This window comes from Elaeis guineensis, chromosome 10 (assembly GCF_000442705.2).
Source record: "Elaeis guineensis isolate ETL-2024a chromosome 10, EG11, whole genome shotgun sequence".
NCBI classification, from domain to species: Eukaryota; Viridiplantae; Streptophyta; class Magnoliopsida; order Arecales; family Arecaceae; genus Elaeis; species Elaeis guineensis.
This window is the reverse complement of record NC_026002.2, coordinates 31,931,201-31,958,731: the sequence shown is the minus strand read 5'-3', so window position 1 is coordinate 31,958,731 and position 27,531 is coordinate 31,931,201. Positions and strand designations below refer to the sequence as shown.

Sequence of the window (27,531 nt, the reverse complement as noted above, 5' to 3'; positions counted from 1 at the left end):
CTACGAAGTTTATCCCATGAGTTTATCTTTAGTGCCCATCCTATATGGTTTTTGTTCCCTTGGAGAAGCTCCAATGTGATGAGGTGGGTAGTTTAATAGGGATTATATAAGGCAAGTTATCACTTACTTTTCTTTTTTTTTTTTTTTTTTTGGATATAAATAACTTCTTTCTCCTTTCTAATAAATGTAATTTGCATCAATGTTGCAAAATTGACACATGTAAGCACCCACGAGATCAATGGATGGTTAACCAACCCTATTTTTAGCTATTCTATAATAGTAGTATAATAAATTATCATGAATAAGAGATTTTAATAATTTAATTTATGTAGCATATTAATTTGGTATTTTAATTTTCTTTGCAGACTCATAAGATATATTTTTTAATATTTTAATCTTTTTTAAAATCATGAATTACAAGTGCATAAGCAAGAGAGAGCAATTCAGAGAAATGAATAGTGGCGATAAAAATCTAAATTTTTTGGATGCAGGATGATTCAATGATAGTTGTTAAATAATTTTCTGATGCAATGTTTGATGATAGTAAGTGACATTTGTGATTACTGTTGAGTTTTGGATGTGTTTGGGGAGCTAATAGTGCTTGTAACTGAATGATTTCTTTAGTAGTTGAACATTTTAGGGTGATATTATAGGATTTTATAACTGATTTATTTTATAATAACTTATTTATTCATGTTTAATTTAATATAATATATCCCTTTTAACAAATTTAAAAAAAAAATCCGAACTTCTCCGGAGCTCTTCCTGAAATCCTCGGATCCGCATTTTAAAACATTTCGGTCTTGCCTGAGCGTATTGTTCCTCAGCACCGAATGGCGACTCCGCGATTGCTCCCGACCGCCGGTCACCTTCCCTAACCGTCAACCTTCCTCGCCCGCCCTCGGTCCTCTCCAAACCCGCGCTTCTTCTCCTGGGGTTTCGCAGACACCCCCATCCGATCCCGTCGCCATGGACGCCACAGCTGGCGGTCACCTCTTCGCCGTCGAACCGTTCCAGTGGGACGCCGCCAAGGGCCACGGCGTCATCACCTCCATGGCCGCAGGCAACGACGTCACCCTCCTCGGCACCAGCAAGGGCTGGGTCATCCGCAACGACTTCGGCGTCGGAGACTCCGTTGGTTCGTCGATTCCCCTTACTTTCCCTCCTTGGACCCCCTTCTTAGATGCCTCTCATCCTCCTCTTTCTCTCCATTTCATCGCAGATCTCGACTTCTCTGGCGGCCGGGCCGGCGACCACCCGGTGCACCGGGTCTTCGTCGACCCCGGCGGGAGCCACTGCCTCTTCGCCCTCCTCCACCCGGGCGGCGCCGAGACGTATTACACGCACGCGAAGTGGGCGCGATCTAGGGTTTTGAGCCGGATTGTTTTGAGCCGGCTGAAGGGCCTCGTTGTGAATGCCGTGGCCTGGAACCGGCAGCTGATCACTGAAGGTGAGTCCTATTATCTGTTCCTTATGGCATTTCCAGATCAAGAATCTCTTCTGTTATGTCTGAATCAGGGCGGCTTGATTGATGATTCTGAATTCAGCTTCAACGAAGGAAGTGATTCTGGGAACGGAGAACGGGCAGATTTACGAGATGGCAGTTGATGAGGCGGACAAGAAGGAGAAGTATGTGAAGTTGCTCTTCGAGCTGACAGAGCTCCCAGAGGCCATCATGGGCTTGCAGGTGCTTTAAAATTTTTATCGCTGCTCATCTCGTCGCCCACAAGTTCTGATGGGTTTAAGTCAGTCATGCCATGCTTACTCAGTTCTTCTTGTGCAGATGGAAACAGCTATAGTAGGTAATGCTACGAGGTATTATGTGATGGCTGTTACGCCAACTCGATTATACTCGTTCACTGGCATTGGTTCTTTGGAGGTAAGCAATTTATTTATTTATTTATTTTTTAAGAACTATTATTTATAATGTACATTTCTTGTGGGTAGATTTAAATCTTATGAATGTTAAATATTTCATTCATAAATCAGTAGAAGCAGGCATAGTTAATCCATAAAAGCATTTGATCTATGAAATGTAGATCAATATGGAACCCTTTAGATCAAGGCAATCTTTGAGGTAGAACTATATTCCATGCGTTTGTTGAGTATGTTTAATGTTTCCTAGACATGCTTTGGCAATCAAGAGGTTTAGTTGCAGCAAAACAGTATAAGAACGCACAAGATTCTTGGACATTTTGTTTTGGTTTTGTATCAGAATTCTTCTCGAACAATTTAAAAGAATTCTGTGCAGGTGTAGGTATTGTTAGTTTTGGCACCCAGGATAGTCAGCTTGGACTTTGGGCTATATGTGAAATAGGAGAATCTAATATATGAACAAACAGAAGGACCCATTTCCATATATGAGCTTGACCATTCTGATAATTTCCTCTCTTTTAATTATTATCTGATATCAATGAGAGTCATATAAGCAGCTTAGGATTCGGAACCTGGACTTCATATTTGCTGGCAGAGTTCTTGTTATTTGGCCATATTTTTCTTTGTCATATGTGCTTGCCTATTTATGGGTTTGCTTGCACAACTTGATGAATTTGAGTACTCGGCAGTTTCTATTATTTAGGCGGTCATTTGTTGCAGCTGGTTAGTCAAGGCAAGCTGAGCCACTGTGAGTCGGCAAAGGACATGAGGAATTTGTCAAGTTCACCTTTTCTAAGAGCCTCATTAAGTAGTAAACAGAATTTTCTGAGAAAATTGAGTATTGGTGGGAGCCCATAATTACTGAAGTAAGACATAAGTGGTAAGTTGGCAGCATTTTAGATAACCATAGCTTAAGAGGCATTTCATGGTTTAGAAATCTATCTTTTCTGTTCTGAAGTGGTGTATATTCTGAACTGTTTTCTTAAAGATGCCAGTCGTATTAGAAACTTGAAGGATCGATGGTCTGCACATTTTATATGGAAAAAAAACAGTCAAGGGGTACTGCCTTAATTTTTCTAGAATGCTACATATCACGATGTACTTGCCACAATTGCTCAATGAAACATTGACTTGAGATGGCTTAACTGGTTCTAGAATCTTTCGTAACACAAATTGCAAGAAAGTTTGGATGTACATGTGATCTGGAAGATCTGTTCTACAAGATTGGCAGATCTGTAGTATATGCAGATATGTAGATGAAATGATGAATCAAGAAAGTGGGGAGGAAACAAATCCTGCTCCTAGGGCAATCATATATATGATTTGGTGTGATTCCTTAAGCCCAAAGAGTGTAATAAGGAAAAAGATGATAGGGAGGAAGAAAAATAATCAAGAAACTAGTGCGTAATATATTCTGCTGTTCAATGGCCTTCCAAAATTTACCATCTCTTGATCAAGACACCTTACATTCTTTCCCAGTGAAAGGTAATCAAAGCATATAAAAATAACATTTTTTTTTGATAGAAACTAGTGTGGAAAGGTATCATAATTCACTTTTAAATCAACTCTATCCTTTTTATTGGTAGTCCAATTTAAGATTAAAAATCATGGTATGGGGATGTACCTGTTTTCCCAAGGAATGGTATGCTGTGTATTGTCGTGTCCTGATGCTCAGGATGTGCTGTATCCCAATTCATCCTTAAACCGGATTTAAGGTGGATTGTGGGGGTGAAATGGTGATTTGGGCCCAATAAACCACATATCTCGCTTATACTTGGTTCAATGCTAATTTTCGGTACATGAAGTAAAGGGGTAGGAGGCTACCCTCCTTTAGCTGCTGCCTTTGCTCCCGAGCAGTCATCTCTCACTCTCTCTCTCTCTCTCTCTCTCTCTCTCCCTCTGTCCGTGTGGTCCTTGCCTTCACTAGCTTAGCCCAGAGTTGGGAGGCATTGTTTTGTTATGCTTCTAGGCCTTGCCACCTCTTCTTTAGCACTAGCACACCTCTGTTTCTGCCTGTTTTGTTGTCTTGTCATTTCCTTCTCCTTCTCTTATGCCACCTCACCTGTTCTTGTTTCAATGTCTGGCCACCTCCTCCTCCAATGTCCCCCTCCCTTGTTTCCTGTGTTCTGGGGACCGTGTTTTTGTGCCGAAACAGTATGGTAACTATGGGTACCGTCTCGTTCCACTAGTATTTAATTCCATCTTCTAGCATATACTTAAAATATGGTCTAGTGACTACACACACACACACACACTTGAAATTTAAGGTTTAAAAAACCTGGCAGACAAATAGTCCAAGAATCTGATATTAGAATTGCAAGAAACTAAAAAAAAAAAAAAATCAAACCTTCTAGAAGAGTTAATTAAGACATCTAGGTCAGGAAATAGTAGCAGCTACCCTATAATGAAATATTTGCCTGCCTAGGACTAAAAATTAACAAAAAAAATGGTGGAAGTTAAAACTTCATGGCTTAAAATACCTAGTTACAAATCTGAAATTAATTTAAGTTGTATTGAACATTTGGATGCTTTTGTAGGATAGATCTTGTCCTGGAGATCGTTTGAAGGTCGTCCATTTACCTCATCTGCCATTGGATCTCAAATACTTCTTGATGGAGACCATTATAATGCTAAACTTTTTTGATCCATTTTGATTTGCAATGCAGGTTCATGATAATGTAACTTCTTGATTCTAAACAAAACTTGTAAGCCAAACAAAGTCTAAATTTCAGATTGAAAGATTCACATGGCTCACTGTACAAAGTTCCAATAAACTACACTTGAGGAGGTAACCCAACCATCTGACCTTATGTTTAATTTCAGAAGGGGTCTGAAAGTCGTACTAACAATCATGCCAACTGTAACTTTGGTGGTTTTGAAATTAATGATTTGCCAAAACTATTTTGTCTAGGGATCTTCAGTTAGTTGCATCTAGAACTACCCTACTCCAATAGTCTCAAGTATTTATGACTTTAATGTTTTGAAATAAATGAAAGAGAAAAGCCAAGCAAATTAATCAGTTATCTCTTGTAATTTTAATAAGTATTTTTTTTAATAAAAAGATTAGGGAGTAATACAAAAAACCTCTTAATTAGAGTGTTATTTAGCATTAGGCTTTTATTGATAATCAAACAATGTAAGAAGTGTTCCATAATTAACTCCTCATGTATGAATTAAATGCTTAGAAGCCTGATAAATAGATGCAAAAGTTTCTCCTGCTTTGGTGCTAATTTTACCAATTTAGCAAAAAGCTGAATTTGACAATCTGCTGCTACATATTCAAAAAATGTTCCTTATATTGGGAGCTTTATGCAGAGTGTTTTTGCTAGTTATTCAGATCGTGCAGTACATTTTATGGAGCTTCCAGGAGAAATACCTAATAGGCAAGTGTTTCTTCATGCCCCTTGTTTGTTTCAACTCGTACTATATCTGGAGTTCATCTATCCTCTCCATTTCTTTGCTATTGTATTCTTGATTTTTCTTTTCCAACATGCTATAATTATGCCTTGTATACATGATGTGTCTAAAATAAATGTGTGCACAGAGACTTTGAAAAGATGAAACATGCATTTGAGGAAAATTCTTGGTGAGAGACATGGTATTGTAATTCTAAAATTGTCAAGGATAGAGTTTTTGCTTTTGATGTAAATGTTAAGACTATTTTGCATGCTCTGTGTCATAAAACTAGTTATTTTTATATACTCAATACTCAATAGTAACATAAACACTACATTGGTTCTATAAAATTTATAACAGTATCAGTAACAATATGAAGTTCACAATTGGTGAAAGAGAGCAGAATTTGTTTGTCATGGACAAAACTGAGATATTATCCATGTCAAACCACCAAAATCATCACTTATTGAGTGCTGGTTCTATAAAGTTCTCTTTGGCAAGACTAGTGGTCAACAGGCCTGATGCACATGGGATGAAATGATATGATCCAGTCCAATTCAATTTTTTCTAATTTTCATGTAAATTAATAAATGTACTCTCGTTTTTAGTTTTGTTGCTCTCTCCCCCCTCCCTCCCTAAAAAAAAAAGAGCAAGAGAAATGTGAACAAAGAGGAGGGTACCTACGAAACATTGGGATATGTTTGAAGGCAATAGATAAACCAAGGTGGAGTTGCCTTAGAGGTTCACATTATATTATGGAGGTGGCATCCCATTTATTAGCTTTTCTCAATCAGCCATCTTTATCATTTTCTTACTTTTTTTGTTATATGTTTTTGATCAATTTTTAGACACCTTGGATTGCATCATCATCATCACCATCCAGCATTTTCCCTGCCAAGATGTTTTGGCAATGGAGCAGAAGTCTAAGCTGAGAAAGCTTTATTGAAGTGTTAGCAGGCTGTTATGACCCAATATCAATTAGATGTTGACACTATTTGTTGGATTCCTGGCCAGGGCAACCTTATGTAATGGGGTATAACTACAAAACTAATATGGTCAATTGGGAGTCAAGAGATCGACCTAATGAAAGCACACTGGTAGCAAACTAGGTTAAAAAGAATTTACTATATGCACCTCAAGATCCTTGGTACAACCCCTGTAAATTAAAGGTCTGATATAACGATGGCAACCTTTCTTCTCCTCTTGAGTGATCGATTGCCTTAAGATATAAATATCCACTTAACCATGTTTTAAAATAAAATAGTTACATTTATTATAAGTGTAAGTTCCTCTGTTTGTAATATAGAGAATGGGATCAAAATCATCGCTCAATTCTTATAAATATTTAATAAGCAGAAGATATTGGTGAAGCTATTCTTTTAACAAATGCATTCTTTTACATTGGAAGCGTTAACGCCGGTAAGGATAGGCAGCGTCTGTTAAGATAGCTACCATATCCAATTACATAGTTCAATTATCATATGTTGAATTGTGAATTGATAGGACAAAAACAATTGACAATCTGATTCTGTTCCGTTAGCCAGTCTTAGCTATTCATTTTTTCAAACTAATCTATCCAAATTTTCCTTCCTATATGTTTCTAAATTCTATTCATTTATCATAAAGTATTTCCCCCTCTAGATTATTAATGCATGCTAGCTTTAATATAATCACTAATGTATTCCGACTTGGAGAAAACTACAGTGCCCTGCCTTTCTTAGCCGCAAGACCTAACCAAGGTCTTCTCTTAGGGAGTTAGGATGCAACCTACTTAGCCTATTTGTGCTTATAATCATCCAACAAACTTGGCTCAACTGGCTGCCTTTGTGAGGTAAAGCCATCGTTCACAAGAATGGGCACAGAAAGGGACGTCACTTTGTCTATATTGTTATTTTCTTTTTTCCCACTATCATGAATCAGAATAGTTGGTTATTTCAGGAATATGAAATCTATTGCTGTAGGAAATCATATTATTGTACCCTGCTTTTTACAAGCACAATCCCCATCAGCCACCTTGTTGTTAATGAATTACTGAAAATTACTATTAGCTCCTGTATATGGTTGTATGTGAGGTTTGCCGTCTCAATATTGGACCTCGTACTGGTAAAATCCCACTACAGCATTGGTATACGGTATGGTACAGTACGACATAGTAGTGTTGGTATGGGGTGGTATGGCATACTGGTATGGTACTAGTACAATATGGCATGCCCCGTGCCACTCGGTATGGAGCGGTATGGCAAATCATGGTTGTATGTCCAAGGAAAAAGAGTTTTAGTTTGCTTGTGTGGGCATTAGAACAGAGACATGCAGCTCTCAGAATAATAATGGGTTAATTTTGGAATCCAGAGAGGTTTTTTGAAGTAGGAAGTTAATTTAGAGGTTATCAAATTTGCTGGCAGATTTTTGAATCTACAAAAGTGAATGACATAGAGGAAGAAGAAATATTGTTCTGAAATCTCTTGATTGTTCTGCTTCCTCGAAGATTATTGGAAATAGCTTCTCATCGCTTAATTGGAATCTAGAAACTGTTCTAGATATATGCTGTTTTATGGCTTCCTATCAAGAATTCAAGATATACTTTCTTGCTTGTGGTGTCCTAAGAAGGGGGTTGATTGAGTATTTGTGCTTGATGAAGATGAATATTCTCCCACCTCACATGGAACTTAGCATAGTAGTGCTTTTGAACATATATTAGTTTGCACATCTGGTTGGTTGGTGTGGGCCAGATGTGGTCTTAAGCTTCTCCATCACTAGATGGCTTGGTTGTAGCTCAGTGTAGTTCAAAAATCACTTAAAACTTTTCAATCTTACCATTGCCCATTTGATTACTGGATTGTTTTTTTATTTATCTTCTAGTTATTTTTTTTAATAATTGACAGCATGGGAACTCACATGTTGGGAAGAAGAATGACCAATATTACTTATTTTTTATGCTATAACCATGGTTAGTACGTAGATACAAAGGAACTTGCACAATAGAATTCATACCTGTATGTATTTGAGTTTAATTTAGCCTTGAGCTCATGGATTGTTGGTTTGAGCTTGGTCAGTATTAGGTCAGGCCAGATTTTCAAGCCCAAGCTCTACCAAGCTCAATGACAATTTGGCCTAACACAAGTAAAATGCATGTCGGGGGGCACAAGCAGGCTATAGGCCCCTCCAACTCAATGTGCATTACATGATGCACCTTCAAATTTTTTGCCTTCATTTAACTGCTCTAGTGGAAGAGGCCTGTGATAACCTAAAGTGAGTACTGGTAGGTGTGTTTTTTTCTGTTTTGTTTTGTTTTGTTTTTTTTCTTTTTGTGTGTGTGTGTGTGTGTGTTGCGGGGGGGGGGGGGGGGGGTTGCGGTTGGGACATTGAAATAACACTTGGGATGTGATTCATTTTCAAGTTTTCTTATGATTTTTTTGAAATTTGTTACTCAGGAGATGGGACTTAGGGGATAACTTCTATTTGTTTTTGAAAGGAACTACTGCTGCTTGTTGCAACGCTGTTATCGTCCTTTGTAGAAGAAAGTAGATATAATGGTTTGGTGCATGGCTTAACTCTGGTTGGAACTTTTACGCTCTTTTATGTGCGAGTTTGAAATAGGATGCTGCAACACCTTACTTCTGATATGCTTCTTTTTGTCTTTTCCTATGTACATATATAACCAATTGGTTTCTGCAGCCTTTAAAACTGAAGAGTTTAGCAGGTGATCAGAATGGTGTACCTTAATGGAGGAATGATTTTGGTTGATTCTTCCTAGCACCAGCCAAAGTGTTTTAAAAATTTTCAGACTCTAGGCTATTTAACTGGGATTTGATATTAAAATATTAAACCTTCATTGGTCACATGCTTTTGGTGGGTCTTTTGGGGAAAGGAAAAGAGTGTATGTCATGAATCATAGGTGATATTATCAGTAATGTCAAATCTCTCCTTTCCTCTTTGGATAAACCTTGAGTTTGGTGGGATAATTTTGTATGTTTCTACACATTGTTACAACTAGTCCTGTTCTCACCTTAATATATTGTTAAAGAAACCTTAATCAAATTTTCTTTTCCGCATAATTGAAGTTGTTATCAATTAACTGGAGAAGACATTGTTTTTTCTGTGCTGATTTGCAGTGAACTACATTTCTTTATCAAGCAAAGAAGGGCCAAACACTTTGCTTGGCTTTCTGGGGCTGGAATTTATCATGGTGACTTAAATTTTGGAGCACAACATAGGTGAATCATTCTGTGTTTTTGTTCTGTATATATTGAAATTAATTATTTGTATTAATATTTTTACTGGCATTTTATTCTGCATTTGGCATGAAAAGGCCATTTTTTTGCATCATACGTTGTATACTATTTTCCTTGGATTTTCATCATTTTAGTATTTGCTGACAGTCCAAGATGTTGACATATTCTTACTGGACCTTTTGTTGAGTAGTTCAACCAGTGGAGATGAAAACTTTGTGGAAAACAAGGGCCTCTTAGACTATTCAAAGTTGAGCGAAAGTGCTGATGCTATCAAGCCAAAATCTTTTGCGGTTTCTGAATTCCATTTTTTGCTTCTAATCGGTGATAAGGTTAAGGTATGGATCCCTATATCATTCAATATGATTTACATGCTGATTGCCGTTTTTGTGATATGAGGCATTTTCCAAGAACTTTATATTCATTAACTGATTAACAGTCTCCATGACCACCTGTTTCATATTCCTGTCAAAAGCCACCTTTTTCTTTAGTAGCCAAACAGAAATTTTTTATCTACTCTCTGAACAAAGTTGTATATCTATATCGGCTTCTATCCAGTACCTCAGCTCAGAAGGAATTGTATGACATATGAGGCAGGCAAGTACTTTCAAGGAGTTGATTAATGAAGACACTCGATTAGCTTATCAGTCAGAAACCTGGTTAGCCTTCCTAAGATTATTTTAAAGGAACGAAGTTGGAAATGATAAAAATTGGTTCACAGTCTTGATATTCTATGGTACCTTCCAAACCTCTTTTAGCATTTTACTAATTCAAGAGTTTGGTTCATTGTCACGATGTATGGCTTTACAGGTGGAATACTTGGCAATTTGTGCTCATGCAGAAGCGAATCAGCTTCTATGTCTTGGTGATTGACTGATTCATCCTTCATAAGAGTTTACCATCAGAAACCTTTAACATAATCTTGTCAGATCAGAGTTTGAAACAACTGCATGTTCTTTAAGTGATTTCACACCTCTCATTCTATGTATTATATTTGTCCCAAGTCAATCAACTATTGTCCTTTTACCTCTACAAGCAATATCTTACCCTTTTTTTTATTGCAGTCAACAAACACATGCTTAGAAATCTTCTTTATTATGTTATCAGATTAGTTTCAATCCTCGTCTTTTATAATTTTGTGTAGATAATTCTGTTGTCTCCAAGTTATGGATTTTTAGCCCTCTTGAAATCCTATTCAAAAAAACTCTATTTAAGCACTATATAAGGAAATGCAATGGCGCATGTTTGATGGTTCACATCTTGAATTCTCTGTATTATAACTCAGTGTCCTTTTATGTATTAATTCTATAATGGGTAATTTTTGGATACAGATGTCTATATGTATCTGATGCGTATTGAATGCTGCCACGGCATCCATTTTCCAGTATCTGTGCTTCCTAGTTTTAAAGTTTATAACCCTAGTAACTTGTAAGTCATAATATCCTTAGGCTAACAACCTTTCTGTTTGGTTTCTTATATATAAGCAACACCTTATCCACTCGTTCCTTGCTATTTCTAGTCAAAGTTATTATATTTCAAGTAGCGTATTTAATTCACCTGGTTAAATGATTAATTTCTTTGCATGTTTTGCTTTGTTTGATGTGATTTTCATCTCTTTACAACTCCAGTTGGACTCCGTTGTGTCACATTACTTCTAGAAAATGCCTCAAACTGAAGCAACTCTTGCTTATGTGTCACTGTAATCAGGTTACATCATGGCACTTGCTTATGAGTGATGATCCAGCTAATTATTGCTTATTTGTCACTTCAATTGGGTTACATTGCAGCACACCACTTGTAGACAATGACCTAGCCATCCCTTACCCACTTCTTACCACATTCAGATTAGGTTGTGGCATGTTCCATAAAACCAGGGGATGCAATAATATTCATGCATATCCAATTTGGATCCATTTTTCATAGTTTGACATAAGGTTTTAAATACCGGTATCGGACCCCGTGCCAATTGCTAGTTGGTATGGTACTGTACCATACCGTACTGTACGGTACCATACTGACAATAAAAAAATCTCACTCTCTAGCACAAAAAAAAAAAGAAAAAAAAATCGTACCAGGCGGTTCGTGCTGAAACCATACTGAACCGGCCGGTTCGGGCTATTTTCGAAAATTCGGCCGGAACCGTCCCAGTTCCCTGCCGGTCCAGTTCGGCATGTCCCGAACCGTCTAATTCGGGACAGTTTTGAAAACCATGTTCATCTATCTCTAGGCTTGGAGTCAACTGTGGTACTATTTCATGATTGTCAATTAGTCTCATTAAATAGCAATTTCTCAGCTTGCTTTCAAATGGTTGGTTTTTGCTTAATATTATTAAAATTAATTTAATCCAAGGCAAGATTTTAAATCCCATGGCATAGAGATGCCCTAGTATCTCCAAGGAACCGGGCACCGCACTATCCCATCCTATCCGAACAGCCTTCCTGGTCATGCATCGTTATAGATATGCTCCATCTCTCTCCCTTTCCTCTTTTCTTCCTTCTTTTCTTTCTTTTCTTCTGTCTTTCTTTCTTTTCTTTTTTTTTCTTTCTTTTCTTTTTTTTCTTTCTTTTTTACTTTTTCTTTTTCTTTCTCCTCTTTCCTTCCTTTTTCTTCTCCCTTCCTTTCTTTCTATCATTTTTTTTCTTCTTTTCTTTCACTTTTTTTCCTTTTTCATCTTCCTTTCTTTCTTTCCTCTTTCATCTTCTTTCCCTACATGGATGGATTTCATAGTCCTGACCTTATCCTAGTCCCATTTTATCATAGAAATGGGATGGGACAAGCAGGATGTCTCCCTCCCATCGGGATGTAAAACCTTGATCCAAGGTAAGGATTAAGGACCTAGTCTGTCATGGTGAAACTGTACTGGATCAGAGAAAGACCACTCTTAACTTGGCTATCAATTCTCCAAAAACACTAGAATAAATGGATGAGCTTCGAGTATAATTGTTTTGTGTCATATTATAGGAAAATTCAATGTAATTTGTGTAAGAAATTGCCAACTTGTTGTGATGTGAAACTATATTGTGAACTATGGCTACATTAGTTTCCTTAGGTGCAGATACTACTTTAATTTAAGCTTCTTTATGCACAGTGAACTTCATCTGCGGTTTTACCTGAAATGTATTTACATTGTTTTTCATTCAAAGAATGAGTTAGCCTTGTTTAGTTAGAAAACCTCAGAAAAGCTTTGTATATCCTCTTCGCAGGTAGTCAACAGAATCAGTCAACAAATTGTGGAGGAACTTGAGTTTGATCATGCACCAGAATCTTCAAAAGGAATCATTGGTTTGTGCAGTGATGCTACTGCTGGATTGTTTTATGCATATGATGAAAATTCGATATTCCAGGTAAGTTTCCATCTTGATTCTTTCTTTGGGTCTTGTGGTATCCCTAAAATTACCATGTTGCTGGTATCAACCATATCTCAGGTGTCAGTGAATGATGAGGGCCGGGACATGTGGCAAGTGTACCTAGACATGAAAGAATATACAGCTGCTTTAGCCCATTGCGATGAGGATAAGCCATTCCAGAAAGACAAAGTGTATTTAGTACAGGTAACTAATAGTTTTGCAACTCTTTCTTTTTTTTTTAAGATTTTTTTTTCCTCACTGGCCTCAGCTTTTTATCTTTTTCCAATAATCAGCCAGTTTCACATTTCCAAATTTACTTCGCGCTATGCGTTTATAATGTGTTTCAGTAGCAAGTAACTAGATGAGTCTCAGTGCAGGCTGAAGCTGCTTTTTCTGCAAAAGATTATGAGAGAGCAGCATCCTTGTATGCAAAGGTGAGATCTCCGATCTTAATTGGATTCATGTACGGGATGAGTCAGTCCTCATTTTATGATGTCATTTTTTTTCTTTTTGTGATATATTAATCAATGACATGATTTGCCTCCTAATTGTTTGTACTCAATCTGAGCTATTTTTGGATTTAAGCGTTCCAAATTTTTTTTTCTGTACCTTTCCCACATAATCAAAAGGTGATGGTTGATGATATTTCTAGTAGAGATCAAGCATGCTGGTGCTGATCACCACTATTCTGTTGCATGGTTGCTGCATACCACAGAGTTGATAAAAGAATATAAAAGTCATGAGTTTATCATTTTTGTGCTTCTGAGATTTGATGAAGGTCTCTAAAGCTATAAGTTCATCAACTTTACTGTATGGATCTGATGTCTAAGAATTAAATGGTATTGAATAATTAAGGAGATTCTTTAGATAGAATCAGATGGTAGAGCTGGGTTGAGCTATGGCAGTTGTTATTTCAACACAATGTGATTGGCTCCAACTTAGCTGGTAACATTTATACAATTAGTTTCATCTACTTGCTGTCTTAAAATGCTTGTGATCTTGGTTCTAACCACTTGGGTAAAACTTGCTACCTTTAACTTCTGTTATCTAGGAAGTCCTTTTCTGCTTTTGTTTCCCTCTCTTTAATGGCTTATATTCACATTAAGGTCCTTTAAACCAGCTAAAGCCTAACATGATTCTTTTGCCTTTTCCCTTTTGTTTTCTTTGTCAAGCTGGGGGATCCCATATTTCATCATGATGTAAAACATCTTTAGAGTATCAGAAACTCTGATGTCCTTTCCCCGTTGTAATATCCAGCAGACAGCTGCCTCCAATCAAGGAGATCTCGTAGGCAATTCAAAAGCGAAACAAAGATAATGGTTACCCTCCCTACCTTCAGTCCTTGGACTTATCCAGCCCAGGTCAAGTTACCCTCCGCTTTCTTTGTCTTCATGGATGCTCCTACTTTACCTTCCACCAATATGGTTTTATGCTCCATGTTCTAGCTTCCTTCGCCTGCTATGTATTCAGTGGAATACCTCTATTTTGTATTGCCTACTATGTATTCAGTGGAATACATCTATCTTGTGATGCCTATCCCGCATAGCTTGTGGTACCCATGCTTTTTTTTAATAGCTCGATGTAGTTGGGATATTTCCACTGGGAGGGAGAGGCAGGGGTGACATCAGAAGTAGGATCGTCAAGTGGATAGCAGCATTGCATTGAGCATTGACTCATCGAATTAACCAACTTTCGCATGAAATAAAGATCCCTTCCACGCACGACTTTTGTTGAACCATAGAATGAAGCAAGGTTCTAAATCCCGTGGGACGGGGCTGTTTCGATTTTTTCATGGAATGGGATGCATTGTCATCCCACCCCGTCCTGACACTTGGGATAGAGGATGTCCTAAATCGTCCCGATCGGGATGCTAGCGGGACGGCCTGTTCCAACACATGGGATGATATCCCATCTTGGTGTCCCACGGGACGTCTTGGAACGTCCCGTTGGGACCTAAATCTTTGGAATGAAGCATCTGATCTCGTATCTTTTTTCTATGAGATGGAATTGCCCAATGAGCAACCAACCTGCCTGTAAGGGGCGAGTGGATAATCGATCACTTCTGTAACACCCAAACATGCAGTGCCCCTCACCTCCGTAAGGTCGGGTGAGCAATAAATCTCTATTGTTACTGGTTGGATTGGGCTCCGTCGGCTGATCTCTATTCAAATCCAAGGATCGGAATCAATCATAATTTTTACTTACAGTGACTTTGTTCAGACTTTCGAGATCAATGTCTAAACTCCTGGCAACTTATCTGAGGTCAATTTGTGCCTATTGAATTATTATGTCTCACATATATGCCATGTCTTAGGTGTTCTCAGTCCAACACAAAATCCAGGAGAGATACAATTATACTGCAACTCTGTTAACTTTTAATAACCATGGTTTAGCAATTTTCAGTTTCAGTTTAGCACAACCAGTAGATAATATAATATTATTTGGTGCCAGTTTACTTCTTTTGGATATCTACATATTTAATGTTCTAATAAAAAATTTAACCATCATCTTGGATCGAAAAACATGCAGCCATTGTTTTAAGAATACTTGCATTATTTCATATATAGAGTATTGCTTTCTGTGAATCAAAGTTTTGCTGATTTAAGAATAGAACCTTCCACCCTTTAAAAAAAAAAAAAAATTCAGATGGATTTCTCCTCAGTTCATTCCAAAAAAATAAATAAATAAATTAAAAAAAAAATCTATGGTGAATCCATAACACTGTTATTTGAAGTTATCAGGCTTTGAGAAAGTTGTTGGAATGAGAGGATTATGGTCTTGGAGATTGCTTATCACTTTATCTGCCACTTTGAATTTCTCAATTCACCTTTTTCTTTTCATTCCAGTTTGCAAAATTATAATAGCCCCTTGCTGTTGCTGATTGATCACATATATGAAAGTTTTTTTTTCTTTGGTGACTTCGTGATTAAATTGATGAAGGGTGTTGAGGGATTATGGGGAGGGCCCCATTGTGAAAGGGTTAATGATATGTTAAATTACATATTATTGACTTCTTTTGCATATTTTAGTTTTCATCTGTAGCTTTCTTTGATGATATAAAGATTCATATAAAACTGAATTCTTTTACATTTTTGAGTTCTAGATCTTGGTCTTTGCCTCTGACCTTTGTGACCTTATCAACTGTCTGTTATGTTAAGATTGTACAGCTTCCCTTTTCTATGTTTCTTCATGATGCATTTTTTTTTGTTTGCTTCTCACTTAGGGCTTCAAGGATTCTATTGAGGGTCTGTAGTAGTTTTCATCACCTTTACCAAAAATCAGACAAAAGAATAGATAATCATGAGAGACACATGAGGAGTTAAAATGGGATTCTTGTACAAGTAAATTCTGTGGGACAAGGTCGAATGACTTATCTCATTTTTTCAGTATAAAAATATGATGACTTATGGGTCATTTTCCTTTTCCACAGATTAACTATATGGTGTCCTTTGAGGAGATCAGCTTAAAGTTTATTGCTATGGGCGAGCAGGTAATATATATACATTTGTCTGAGAATAAATTTTGGAATATGCTGAATCCATGATTGCAAGTGCAGCAGTAAAAATATTTGCATTTACAATATTGAGAAATGACTAGAGATTTTATAGGATTCAGATGTACAATTCTGGTTTCTACATTTTTTTCTTTTAATTTGTCATGCAGGTCCATCAAATAGATTGATATGATATTCATGCATTTTTTGAAGGGACATGATTGCCTCTTTGGTTCCTCAATTTGATCTTAGGACCTATAAGCTCTTATGCTAAGATTCCTATTAAATACATCTCTCATCCAAATTCTGGACTGTTTATTGAATTCTTATTTGTTGGAAAGAGTTGGAGACTAAAGGTCTGGTTTAGGTGGTGAGAGATGCTTTGAGCAAACTTTTATTTTAAATGACTTGGCCTAGATAGGAACCAATGGCGAAGTTAGATCTACATAATCACCCAAGCTTATGGCGCAAACTATTTCCTTTTCTTTGCTTTTGATCTTTACCTCATAGCCTGTGTATGTGGCATCATGGTCCTTCAAATATCTGAAAAGAGATGTTAGAAAAATCTGAGCAAGAAGCTATGCTTGATGTGCAATATTCTTGTTTGGTCATTTGCACTTGGAAGATGGGTTAGTCCACTAGTAACAACCATTTGTCCTTGAACCATGGTTTCGTCAGTTTTGAGATAAGTAAGAACATTATGGGAATTCCTGGCAAGCTCATATCCTAGAAGAGGGCTTTCTAGAGAGAATGTACCATAGAAAAAGGTTCCATGTTTGTTTCTTGTTGAGAGACTAGTTTGGTACGGTACTTCTGTTCCTTGTCAGCAAGGACTTTTTGGTGGTGAAATAAAGCTTCTTAAGAAGCACTGCTATTGGCATTTGAAAGGCTCTAGTCAAAACATCATGCATTTTGTTGCATTTAGAGTATCTCACTTTTGATTATTGTATTTAGTTCATTACAGGGGAGACGATCTAACCATCAAGCCGTACGTTCCCATGCTGACTATTACATACCATGCTAGTAACATTTACTGATTCTGTATTGAAATTTGGTTCAGTATATGAGGTGAACTGGTTCGTGCAGGTTCGAACCATACGGAATCACCTCATACTGCCTGGTACTGATCCATACTGCCCGATTTCGGGCATTACGATGTCTAGAAGTGAGAAGGAATGGTGAGGGATATGATTTGTACCGTACCACACCAAATGAATAATATTGTACCAGTATGGTTCTCAATTCTGATTTCGTGGACCTTGCCATCAACCATTTTATCTTCTTTCCATGTGAATTTTTAATCTGCTTGGTGCTGGTGGACATATTGTCTAATAGGTGAATCATGTAGATCTTGTGTTTTGTTCTGCTCATGCTTTCCTCCATTGCTGTCTATTCTACATGATTATTTCCACATCTTGATTTTGGGTTGTCAAAGAACCAAATCGGGGGTTGAATTACTGGTTGGGTGGAGCTACATAGTGGTTAGGGACCCTCAGAGAGTGCGGGGGGGGGGGGGGGGGGGGGGGGGGTGTTCTAGCATTAGGAGATCCTTGAATGATCCACTAGCACTAGGATCCCAACACCAGGGTTCATAAATGTGATGCTTAACAGCTGCCCCATCACTCCTATCGGCTGATCACCGTGGCCCCATGTCTTGTGCTCTTGTCCCTCTATTGGCTGGTAGTCAACCTTGTGTCAACCACCGATATAAACTATTCATTTGCAGTCCTTGTCCTTCTAAAATTCTTGTGCAAAGTGGAGAAAAGACTTATCTAGCTTATCCACAAATTGGAAGGCTTGGATTTGCTTCCAGGCCCACATCCCACTAGCCTCTTTCTCTATGTGGCTATATGTCCCAAGAGCTCTAAAATTTAGAGCTCTTTTCAAATATTTGCAGAACTGAAAAATATAATTCTAATGCGGCAAATCTTCCCTTGCAAAGTTTAGAACTCCAACCAAATATCAGGGACTTTCCAGCTCCCATTATGGTTGGCCCTCTGTCTGTATGAGAATTATAATATTGGGAATTATTCATTGCCTACAATGAGTCAACTCCTATTCTTTCTCTAGTTGAATCCAAAAAACTGGCTTATATATTCGAGGATGATGAGGACCAAGGAAGAAGTCGAGTGCCTTGTCTAGTTTTTTTCTTATTCGATATCTTGAACTTCAACTCTTTTCTTTCTATTTATTGTGCTGAAAATTGCATGTTGATGTCTTTGCTATAACTTAGAGCATCTTGATGAGAGGATATGGATATGTCACTGAGCATCTAAAGACTATTTGCTTGATGAAAATGGAGGTAGACCTCATTGATACACAAGAATTATCTTTTAAGAGAAATTAATAATAATAATAATAATAATAATAATAATAATAATAATACACAAGAATTATTAACTACTGTTTACTAGTTTTTCTAGTCAATCAGTTATTTACTTTATCACTTGGTTTTCAACCCTATAACTTTTCTTTTTTGAAGAAATTTCAAATGTATAAACCATTCAACCTAAGTGATTTATTATTAAACTTTTAAATTAATTGACCAAAAGGATACTAGCTCTTCTCTCTCTCTGGAATGTGTGTATACATATAACTGTAGGTATATGTGTTTGTATATATAATATAGACATATCTATACACATCGACACAAAAACTCATGTCTACATATCATATACACTTCTAAAACATCACACGCTTATTTCACATAGATACATATGCATACATTTATAAATATACATGTATAGCGCATGGAAGTGTTGTGTGTTTGTCGTTTGCCATGCCATGCTGCGTAAGTGTCTAGCATGCTCTAAAATGGTTGCACAACAAGTGCTAGCATATAGCTAGCACTATGTCATGTGCTGCTAAGGCACTGGAACCATGCATACTGTTCATATCATGCATGCCAACTGGCACCTTAGGCCATACTGGGTAGTATTTTTGTGTATACTGATACTGTTAGTGTGAACTGTTATGTCTTGAAATTTCAATACAGTTTTCAAGCTTGCTGTTGGTCATATTCGCCAACCCAATGGAATTATAGCCAGGAATATTATCCATGTTGTAGTTCCAATGGTCAAATTTGTACAGTCATTGATCACATGGGTTTGGTGCAGTGAGTGGATTTGATGGGTACTATAGTGAAGCTCTTATTAATACACATCCCTTCCGGCTGATGGAATACTATTTCAGACTTTTTACTCCCATTCACACCCTTACAATTTATTAATGGAGTTGTCTATTCAAGCATCAGTTTCTCTGTTCTGCGAATTTATCTCAGCTTTCCTGGGATTCCATTATCTAGTTTTCAGTGCTTGACTTGCTAAATTTGCCATTATGCTATCGAATACATGAAAGATTTGAAGTTCTACACTATTTCGTGATAATACAATCTTCACATGTTTGCAACACTTGTTCCTCAAAATGTAATCTAGATTGTCTTATCTCAGATGCTTCTCTTTTATGCAGGATGCTCTGAGGACTTTCTTAACACGGAAGCTTGATAGTCTTTATAGTACTAAAAAGGAAGATAAGTGCCAAATTACAATGATCTCCACATGGGCTACTGAGCTATACTTGGACAAGGTTGTACTTCGAGCAACATATTCTTGATTATCTTGCATGGCATCATGTTTGATGCATAATGCAGAATATACAAGTTGCTAGATCATATTGTGCCCTGTTGCATGACATAGTTTTCATGCCAAGATTTTGAAAGGTATCTATTCATGCTAGACCAAGGTTTGCTATATCGAGCCTTACTGCACGGTACCAAGCATTACTATGCCAATAAGGTACCACTATTGTAAAGATATGGTACAGCTACTGTCTCACCTCCAGCATCATATTATGTGTAGGTGCAGGGGGCGTACCACGCCAACCTGCAACGTACTGGTATGTTACTAGAATGGTGCACGGTACCAGTACAGCAAACCTAGACTGCAAAAAATGAAACTCCTGCCCATGCTTTACGTCTTGATAACATTTCTTTTCTGAAGTTATCAAGAATTCTTTGTGCTGGAGAAATCAAATAAATGGAGAGTTGTTGAGCTTGGTCACCACATATTAGAAGCATAGTTTGTGTATGGCTACAATCCCCTGCTTGGTCATTGACTATCACATCTGCATTATAAATGCCATGTGTTTGACTGACTTCATTAAAATGATCACGAGTTTGAAGTTTGAACTCTTGCATCTTTGCAATTCTTATTATATGGTTGTTATTTGTGAAAATTTTTAACCAATACTTGTTTTATTCTTGAAGATAATTATGCTTTCATGCTGTTATGTAGACATGCTATCCTTGTTTCAATAAGAAGAGATGAGTATCAGTAGTTTTATTTCAATACGGACAGTCTGTTTTGCCAGAGTCCTGGACGTTGGACAGTTTAGTCGCATTGTGTTACATACCTACTATTCCATGGAATTTGTTCTTGATCTTCCTATTCTCATTGCACTGTGTTGGAACTTCCTAGCCATGCCTATTTCTTGTTGAATATATTTACAAGTATGACTTGACCCTTAGGCTAGAGCCTAGACTGTAAGTACGTTAATTTGTCTATTGGTGAACCATTGTTCAATGAGTGCAATCTTGATTAGTACCATATACAAGATATTGTAGGTTCTGGACAGCTTAGTTGAATTCATGAGGCACGTTCTTGTAATAGTTGTTGAAGTTTGAGTATAGTTCGATTTTTTTTTTGAATGTTTTCCAACTTATGGATCATTATTCTTCGGTTATATTTTTGTTTTTCCCTGGTTTCCTGTGTTCTTCTTTTCATTCACCTTTCCTTTACTTTTTGTGTTTGCTGCCCCTTTTTCTGAGTTTCATCTTGTGGGCATCCATGCAATGATGGTTTCTGTCACGGTTATACTATCCCGAAAAATGTAAATATACCGTCTTTTGGTAATTTGAACAAAAATCAGTGTGGAAGGTGAGATAAAGGATGTTTTGCAATCCACAATAAAGAAAATAAGAAGAAAGATCTTCTTTGACCTAGGAAATGTATCTAAACAGCATTTTGGTCCCACTTTGAGTAGACTTTGAGTAGATAAAAAAAGAACGAGAAACAGTGTGCTGATTCACTGTTCAGTGCTTGAGAACACTGACAAATTTAATTTCATTACTAAATTTATCTGTATCTGGGTACTACTTGATATAATTTTTAGTAAACTATACTCCTTTCATATACAAGGAATTCAAAGAAATGGAATTGTTACTTAGATATCATGGGGCTGTTGCAAAGATCTGAGTTTGATGAGGAAAACATATGTTTTTTCTGATGGAACTTTTATACTGGTTAAAACAAGCATACTGCTTGATGATATGATGTTTGGGCTAGTTTCATCTGGTTTAATTAGTTGTCATAACTAGTTCATATCCAGATCCACCAATTTTCTTATGTTCTTTGTATTATGTTGTCTTTCAGAAGACCGTTTTAAGAAATGAAAACTTATGAACTGACTCGTTGCTTAATTTGTTCAGTCAGGTTGAAGACTTCTATAAAAATAGGTGCAAATGTAAACCACCAGGCTTGGCACCACAAGGAATTTATGTCATCCAGAGAACTAAAAAGCTCTAATCATTGAGGCTCTTTTTGGTTCTCAAGATAATGAAAGAAAAGAACGAAAACTTGAGAGAAGAAAAGAAGAGGAAATAAAAGAAAATTGAGTGTTTGCTCCTTTTTTTGGCTTAACTAAGATAATTGCAACGAAGTTCTACAGAAACTGGTCAAAACATGAGTGAATTATTGTCTTGCATTTTGTTATTTTTATCTCAAATTAACTCCTAAAATGAAGGAAGAATTAGGGGCTACTTATAGAAATATGTGACTCTTTATTTTCTTATTTTCATTTCATGAAATTCACTTTCACTTGCCTAATGATATAGAAGAAGATTCTCACGGACTAATCTCCAACTAACTTTCTTCTTTCTTCCTTTCATTTTTTGATTTCTTAACAATTGTATGTGAGGCCAAATTTTTTGAGTCAAAATGATTTTTATAGTCTGTATGATGGTGATGTGATGGGAAAAATTTATGCTCCTGTGATAATGTTTATTGAGTGATGATACTAGGCTTGCATTTACTAATAATTTTATTGTTTTATTTTTGCAGATCAATCGTCTGTTATTAGAAGATGACACAGGCACGGTTGCTAAGGTAGTATCTGAAGCCAATAAGTCAGAATACCAGTCTATTGTGAAGGAATTCCGAGCTTTCCTTAGTGACTGGAAGGATGTATTGGATGAGGCAACCACTATGAGATTGTTAGAGAGGTAATGTAACAATCCTATTTTAGTGACTAATGCCTGAAGAAAGCTGTCCGTCACTTCCTGTAGTCCATAATTACCTATTTAGGTTCGCCATTTGTCATTCAATATGTACACTAGCTAATATAAAAAATATTCCAAGTTATTTGGAAATCCGATTTCCTAACCATGCATCATCTTGAGATATTCTTTGGAAGATGAATTTGAAACGTGTACTAACCGGTGGGAGACATCCAACACCCTAACATGAGAAAAATAGTTTTATCAAGTGGTGCAGCATGAGAGTTGTGATACACCAGTTGAGGGTTTGTTAGTGGCTTGGACTACCCTATCTTGCTTTATATCCTCCAAACATATCATTGTCTCCTGATTCTAGTCCTCGCATTGTTGTATGCACTGCTCCGCTGACTTCTTTTCACCATTGAAAGTGCAGATTTGACTTTTTGAACAGGCTAAACATGGATGCTACTGCCTTGTGGTATTTGTTATTTCATGGTACTGAAATATTTCATGGAAACAAGACTTTGTATGTTCTATCTGATATATACTCTAAATTCACTTAATGTCAATTTATTTTTTTATTTTATCCTTTTTTAAAAAAAATGAAAAGAATTAACGTTTGTAATTTGACTTACTTGGACCAACTTGACTTCTTTATGGCTCGCAACTCTGATACCGACAACAATTCTTATGCAAGGATTGCTTGATATCTTAGAATTTATAGTTATTGTTAGTGATTTTGCTAGGATTGCTTTGATATCTTAGAATTTATAGTTATTGTTAGTGATTTCGCCATGAATTTTCCAAAATATGGCGTGTGTGTGTGTGTGTGTGTTTTTTTTTTTTTGACATTCATCCATCCTTGTTTCATAGAAAGAAAAGATGCTTGAACAATCTTGATTCATTTTCATCAAAAATTAATTTTTGATCACACCCAGGTCAACAACTTTAAGTGTCTTCCTTGAAGTTGACTCAGGGAATATGTGGATTTTTTTTCTCTTTGATTAATCTGGACATTTGGTTCTCTTATAATATGATTCTGGTAAGGATGCAATTTGCTGTATGTTATCTTGAAAATAGTGTGATTCCTTTAACATTAAAATCTGCTTTCTCAATTTCTCTACGTGGCTTTTTTTATGCATTGCTTGTAATGGATTTTCTGTAATTCATGTGCTATGTCATGGTGTGAAATGCTATGGTAGAGGGCATTCTGTTCATGTCTTGGTATTGTACATAAAGTAGTACCCTGCCCCTGTATCTACTCATGGGATATCCATATGTCTCAGTATGTGGTACAATGTGGTATGGCTTCAGTACCCCTCAGTACGAGGGATATCGTACCGCAGTGCAGTTTCAAACCTTGCTTTATGCTGCTTTGCCTCTCATTAGCATTTGGAAAGACATATGTGATGGTTAGTAACATAATGTAACAATTCATTCGGAATGACAATTTATTTGGGATGTGTATGCTTGGACGATTTTCATTGTTCAGCAATCTTTGTCTGCGATGCAATTTTTAAAGTTACACCAGTTAATTTAACATTGAATCAAAAACTATATTTTATCTTTTCCAACATTCTTGCAGTTATGGTAGGGTCGAAGAGCTAGTCTACTTTGCCGGTCTAAAGGAGCAATATGAAATTGTGGTTCACCATTACATTCGGGTATGGTTTTTTCAGTATATAAAAATATCTTTTTTTTTTAGGGGAAAAAAACTTAGTTATCAATATCTGTTGTACTATTGTATTAGGGATTAGTAATGCAACTCGTTTCTTTTAGTTGGTGCCTTGCTCTTGATTGCTCACTAATAAGTTTCTCAGATTCTATTGTCACCTATTATTGTTAGAACAACTTTGACAATCCAATGTCAACTGAAAGCTATTCTAAATCCTGTCTCACAACTTTCACATATGTTAGCTTAGGATCGCTTCTCATCTTTTTCGTTTTTAGACCTTTTGCACAAATTTGAGGACTTTCTAGGGTCTCTCAAGATCTTCTTTGCATCTACCTATACTGCCTCAACCGGTTCTCCTTCACTTTGTGCTTAACTGGGCCATTCTTATATATATTACTATTATTCAAACCTAATCATATAATACATCCATCTCAAGTTTTTTTTGTTTTTAAAATTTCACATGACGTGATTCTACGATTTCTTACTTACAAATAGGAGTTTAATGTAGTTGACTTCTATTTCATGTAGAAGTTAAAGAAATCAATATAATTTAGTTTTTCTTCGCATGACTATAGTGGCAGTATACTTTGTACTCCTAAAAGAATGAGTAGTTTATAGTAGAAAATTTTCTACATCTGCATTTAGCTGGAAATTTACTCTTCATTTCAAAATAGTAGAATATAAGACAGAAGTCATTTTAGATAGAGTTATTATGGCAATTGGACTATGATATGGATGATTACTAATGCATGACTTTTATTTCTGGTAAAAAATTAATGTTCATTCTTTTTTGAGTGGCTTCAGCAAGGAGAAACAAAGAAAGCTTTGGAGGTGCTTCACAGACCTAATGTCCCGATAGATCTTCAGGTATTAATGATCTTCCCATTCATGAGCGAAGCATTAACTTTTTCATATACGACCTGCATCCAGATACTTAATCAAATGATATGCTGTTATTAATGTTTTCTGGTATGAGACTGTACCACATGGTACAGCACATAGCCACATACCTTACGTACCTGTGGGGTACCGAGATTCGGTATTCCCCCCCATGTCAAGTTTTGGTATCGAGACCGTATTGACACTTCGTTCAGTACCATGTGGGGTGTGGTACCTAGACTATAGACCTTTCTTTCACATATTATCTTCTTAAGTTTTGGCAAGCTACAAAAGCTATGGTCTCAGTTTAATTCAACTGCTGCACTATTTGAATACTGCAAGGATAATCTCTGGTATTTTGCAGTATAAATTTGCTCCCGATCTGATAATGCTCGATGCTTATGAGACTGTTGAATCTTGGATGGCTACAAGCAAGCTGAACCCAAGAAAACTAATACCGGCAATGATGCGCTACACAAGTGAACCACATGCCAAGTATTATTAGTCTGATCTCATTTTTTGCTTCATAATTTTATTGGTGTACTTGGATTGTGAATTATTGGATACGTTACTTGATACTGGTTTAAGCTGAGCTCTTGTTTATTTTCAAAGATGTAGATATCATTGGTATCTTGCTTTGCTCAAACATCGATTATTTTCAACATGGACAGGTTCTGGGCATGCTATTCCTTTCTTTTCCATTGATTAGAAGTGTTCTTCATGCTGATAAGAGATGCTAAATAAGTTCTTTATGTAATTCCGAACATCTGCTGCACAAAATTGTTTCAAACCTTTGAGTATGGTCATGTTGTGGCTCATGTATTTTTTGCTTCATTATGTTTTGGCTTTTAATGTGACTATTTGTATAACAGCTGTTTTGAACCCTCACGATCATATATATATCTATAGCTAGCTGTAGAGTTCTTAGAAGATTTGGCGATGGCCAGTGATGCATGTAATCCAAATATTCTTTTACAATTCCTCAGCGTAACATGTTTGTGGGTCATCTTGTTCCTTTTAGGTGCAACATACTTTGTGATATTTTAAAATGTCACAATTGAGTTTGCTGCTACTTGGATTAGTTGCTTGCACTCTCACCTTCTAATGTTGCTTGACTTATTCTAGGTTAAGGAATTATCAACAGTGAAGTGTCTTAGTAGTTAGTACAACATTTTTTTAATCATGAAAATTGAATGTTGGTGACGAATGCCTTATATGAGAATAGAGGATCAGAATTCAACACAGACTGTGGTTAGAGTTGTACGGATAGTACTGGTGATGGAAATCTCTTTGATTGCTTACATGGACAACTGCATCAAACGCCACAGTGGTTAATAAGAGAATAAAAGTTTGCTAAAGCATATGAAGTTAGAAAGAGTTGTATGTTTACACTTCTCAAAAATGTTGCTGTCAGATTGAGCAGAAGAGGCATATGTGAAACCAGGATTTTCCAGAGAAATCCATCTTAAACATAACCATAAACATCAAGCCTGTCCTAACTCCCAACTATCTGGGTCTGGCTTAATTTGAATCTTCATAGTTTAATGTGCTTTTTAATGAGTGGCTATCAATCTACTGTCAACCACCACCCCTTTAATCTGGACTTATGACCAGCTTCAGTGGTTTCAAAGAAGTCCATCATTAACAAGAAAATTTAGTTTGAGCTGGCAAGGTTAACAAGGATGAACCATATTTATCCCATTAAGAGGACATTCTAAGTAATAAGGTGTTACATGGACTGAGAGAAAGTATTTTAATTTTTGTGAAATGTTGAAAAGTGGAGATAACGAACCAAGGATTTAAAAGTCAAGGTATGGACGTGTACCTCTCACTAGCTAGTATTGTATGTATCAGGATACAGTGCAGCACATGCTGGATCAAGTGAACAATAGATCATGGTTTGAATGGGTGATAGGGGCAGTTTGGAGCGACATGGTTTGGTAGATGCAGTTAGTGCAGGGTCTAGGGCATGCAAAGGGTATTTGCACCTGTCCATGTTTAGTACATATGATGCTCTTAATCCTTGTAACAGACCATTGACCATAGTCATTTGTGTCTTGACTACAAAAGCCAGCAATGAAACTTACTCCAGTAAAAATAAGCTGTCCATTTCTATCTGATTCAGTCAGGTAAGTGATGGCTGAGAATTAAGGAAAATTTGATACATGGAATGGTAAGGAGACATGAAATAACCTTGTTAGGTTCAGGAAAGGCAGAAAATGAAGGGCAATTTGGGGCTGAAATTTTAAACTAAATGATCTGATAGTAGCATTGCATTGTTTACAGGCATAACATGATCTGTACTAAGACATCTTGGATTAAAATTTTCCTTTCCTTCTTCCCCAAGTATGTTTGAGCTTACTGAG

The 27,531-nt window shown here is 36.7% G+C and overlaps 1 protein-coding gene across 2 annotated transcripts in view; it reads left to right on the top strand.

The window, feature by feature from the left end:
* The first annotated feature begins 785 nt into the window (after positions 1–785).
* LOC105052691 (vacuolar sorting protein 18) overlaps positions 786–27,531 on the top strand; it is a 40,422-nt gene continuing 13,676 nt past the window's right edge. Inside the window, exons 1-16 of one of the 2 annotated variants that reach the window (XM_010933600.4) lie at positions 786–1,138; positions 1,223–1,450; positions 1,548–1,687; positions 1,784–1,879; positions 5,191–5,258; positions 9,384–9,485; positions 9,694–9,838; positions 12,704–12,844; positions 12,926–13,051; positions 13,225–13,281; positions 16,278–16,337; positions 19,809–19,925; positions 22,457–22,617; positions 24,197–24,275; positions 25,091–25,153; positions 25,530–25,660. In XM_010933600.4, the coding sequence (XP_010931902.1) occupies positions 970–1,138; positions 1,223–1,450; positions 1,548–1,687; positions 1,784–1,879; positions 5,191–5,258; positions 9,384–9,485; positions 9,694–9,838; positions 12,704–12,844; positions 12,926–13,051; positions 13,225–13,281; positions 16,278–16,337; positions 19,809–19,925; positions 22,457–22,617; positions 24,197–24,275; positions 25,091–25,153; positions 25,530–25,660 (1,883 nt within the window). In that variant the 5' untranslated portion in view covers positions 786–969. Of the gene's footprint in view, positions 1,139–1,222; positions 1,451–1,518; positions 1,688–1,783; positions 1,880–5,190; positions 5,259–9,383; positions 9,486–9,693; positions 9,839–12,703; positions 12,845–12,925; positions 13,052–13,224; positions 13,282–16,277; positions 16,338–19,808; positions 19,926–22,456; positions 22,618–24,196; positions 24,276–25,090; positions 25,154–25,529; positions 25,661–27,531 lie in introns of those variants that run through there. The other variant, XM_073244135.1, reaches the window with a different exon arrangement.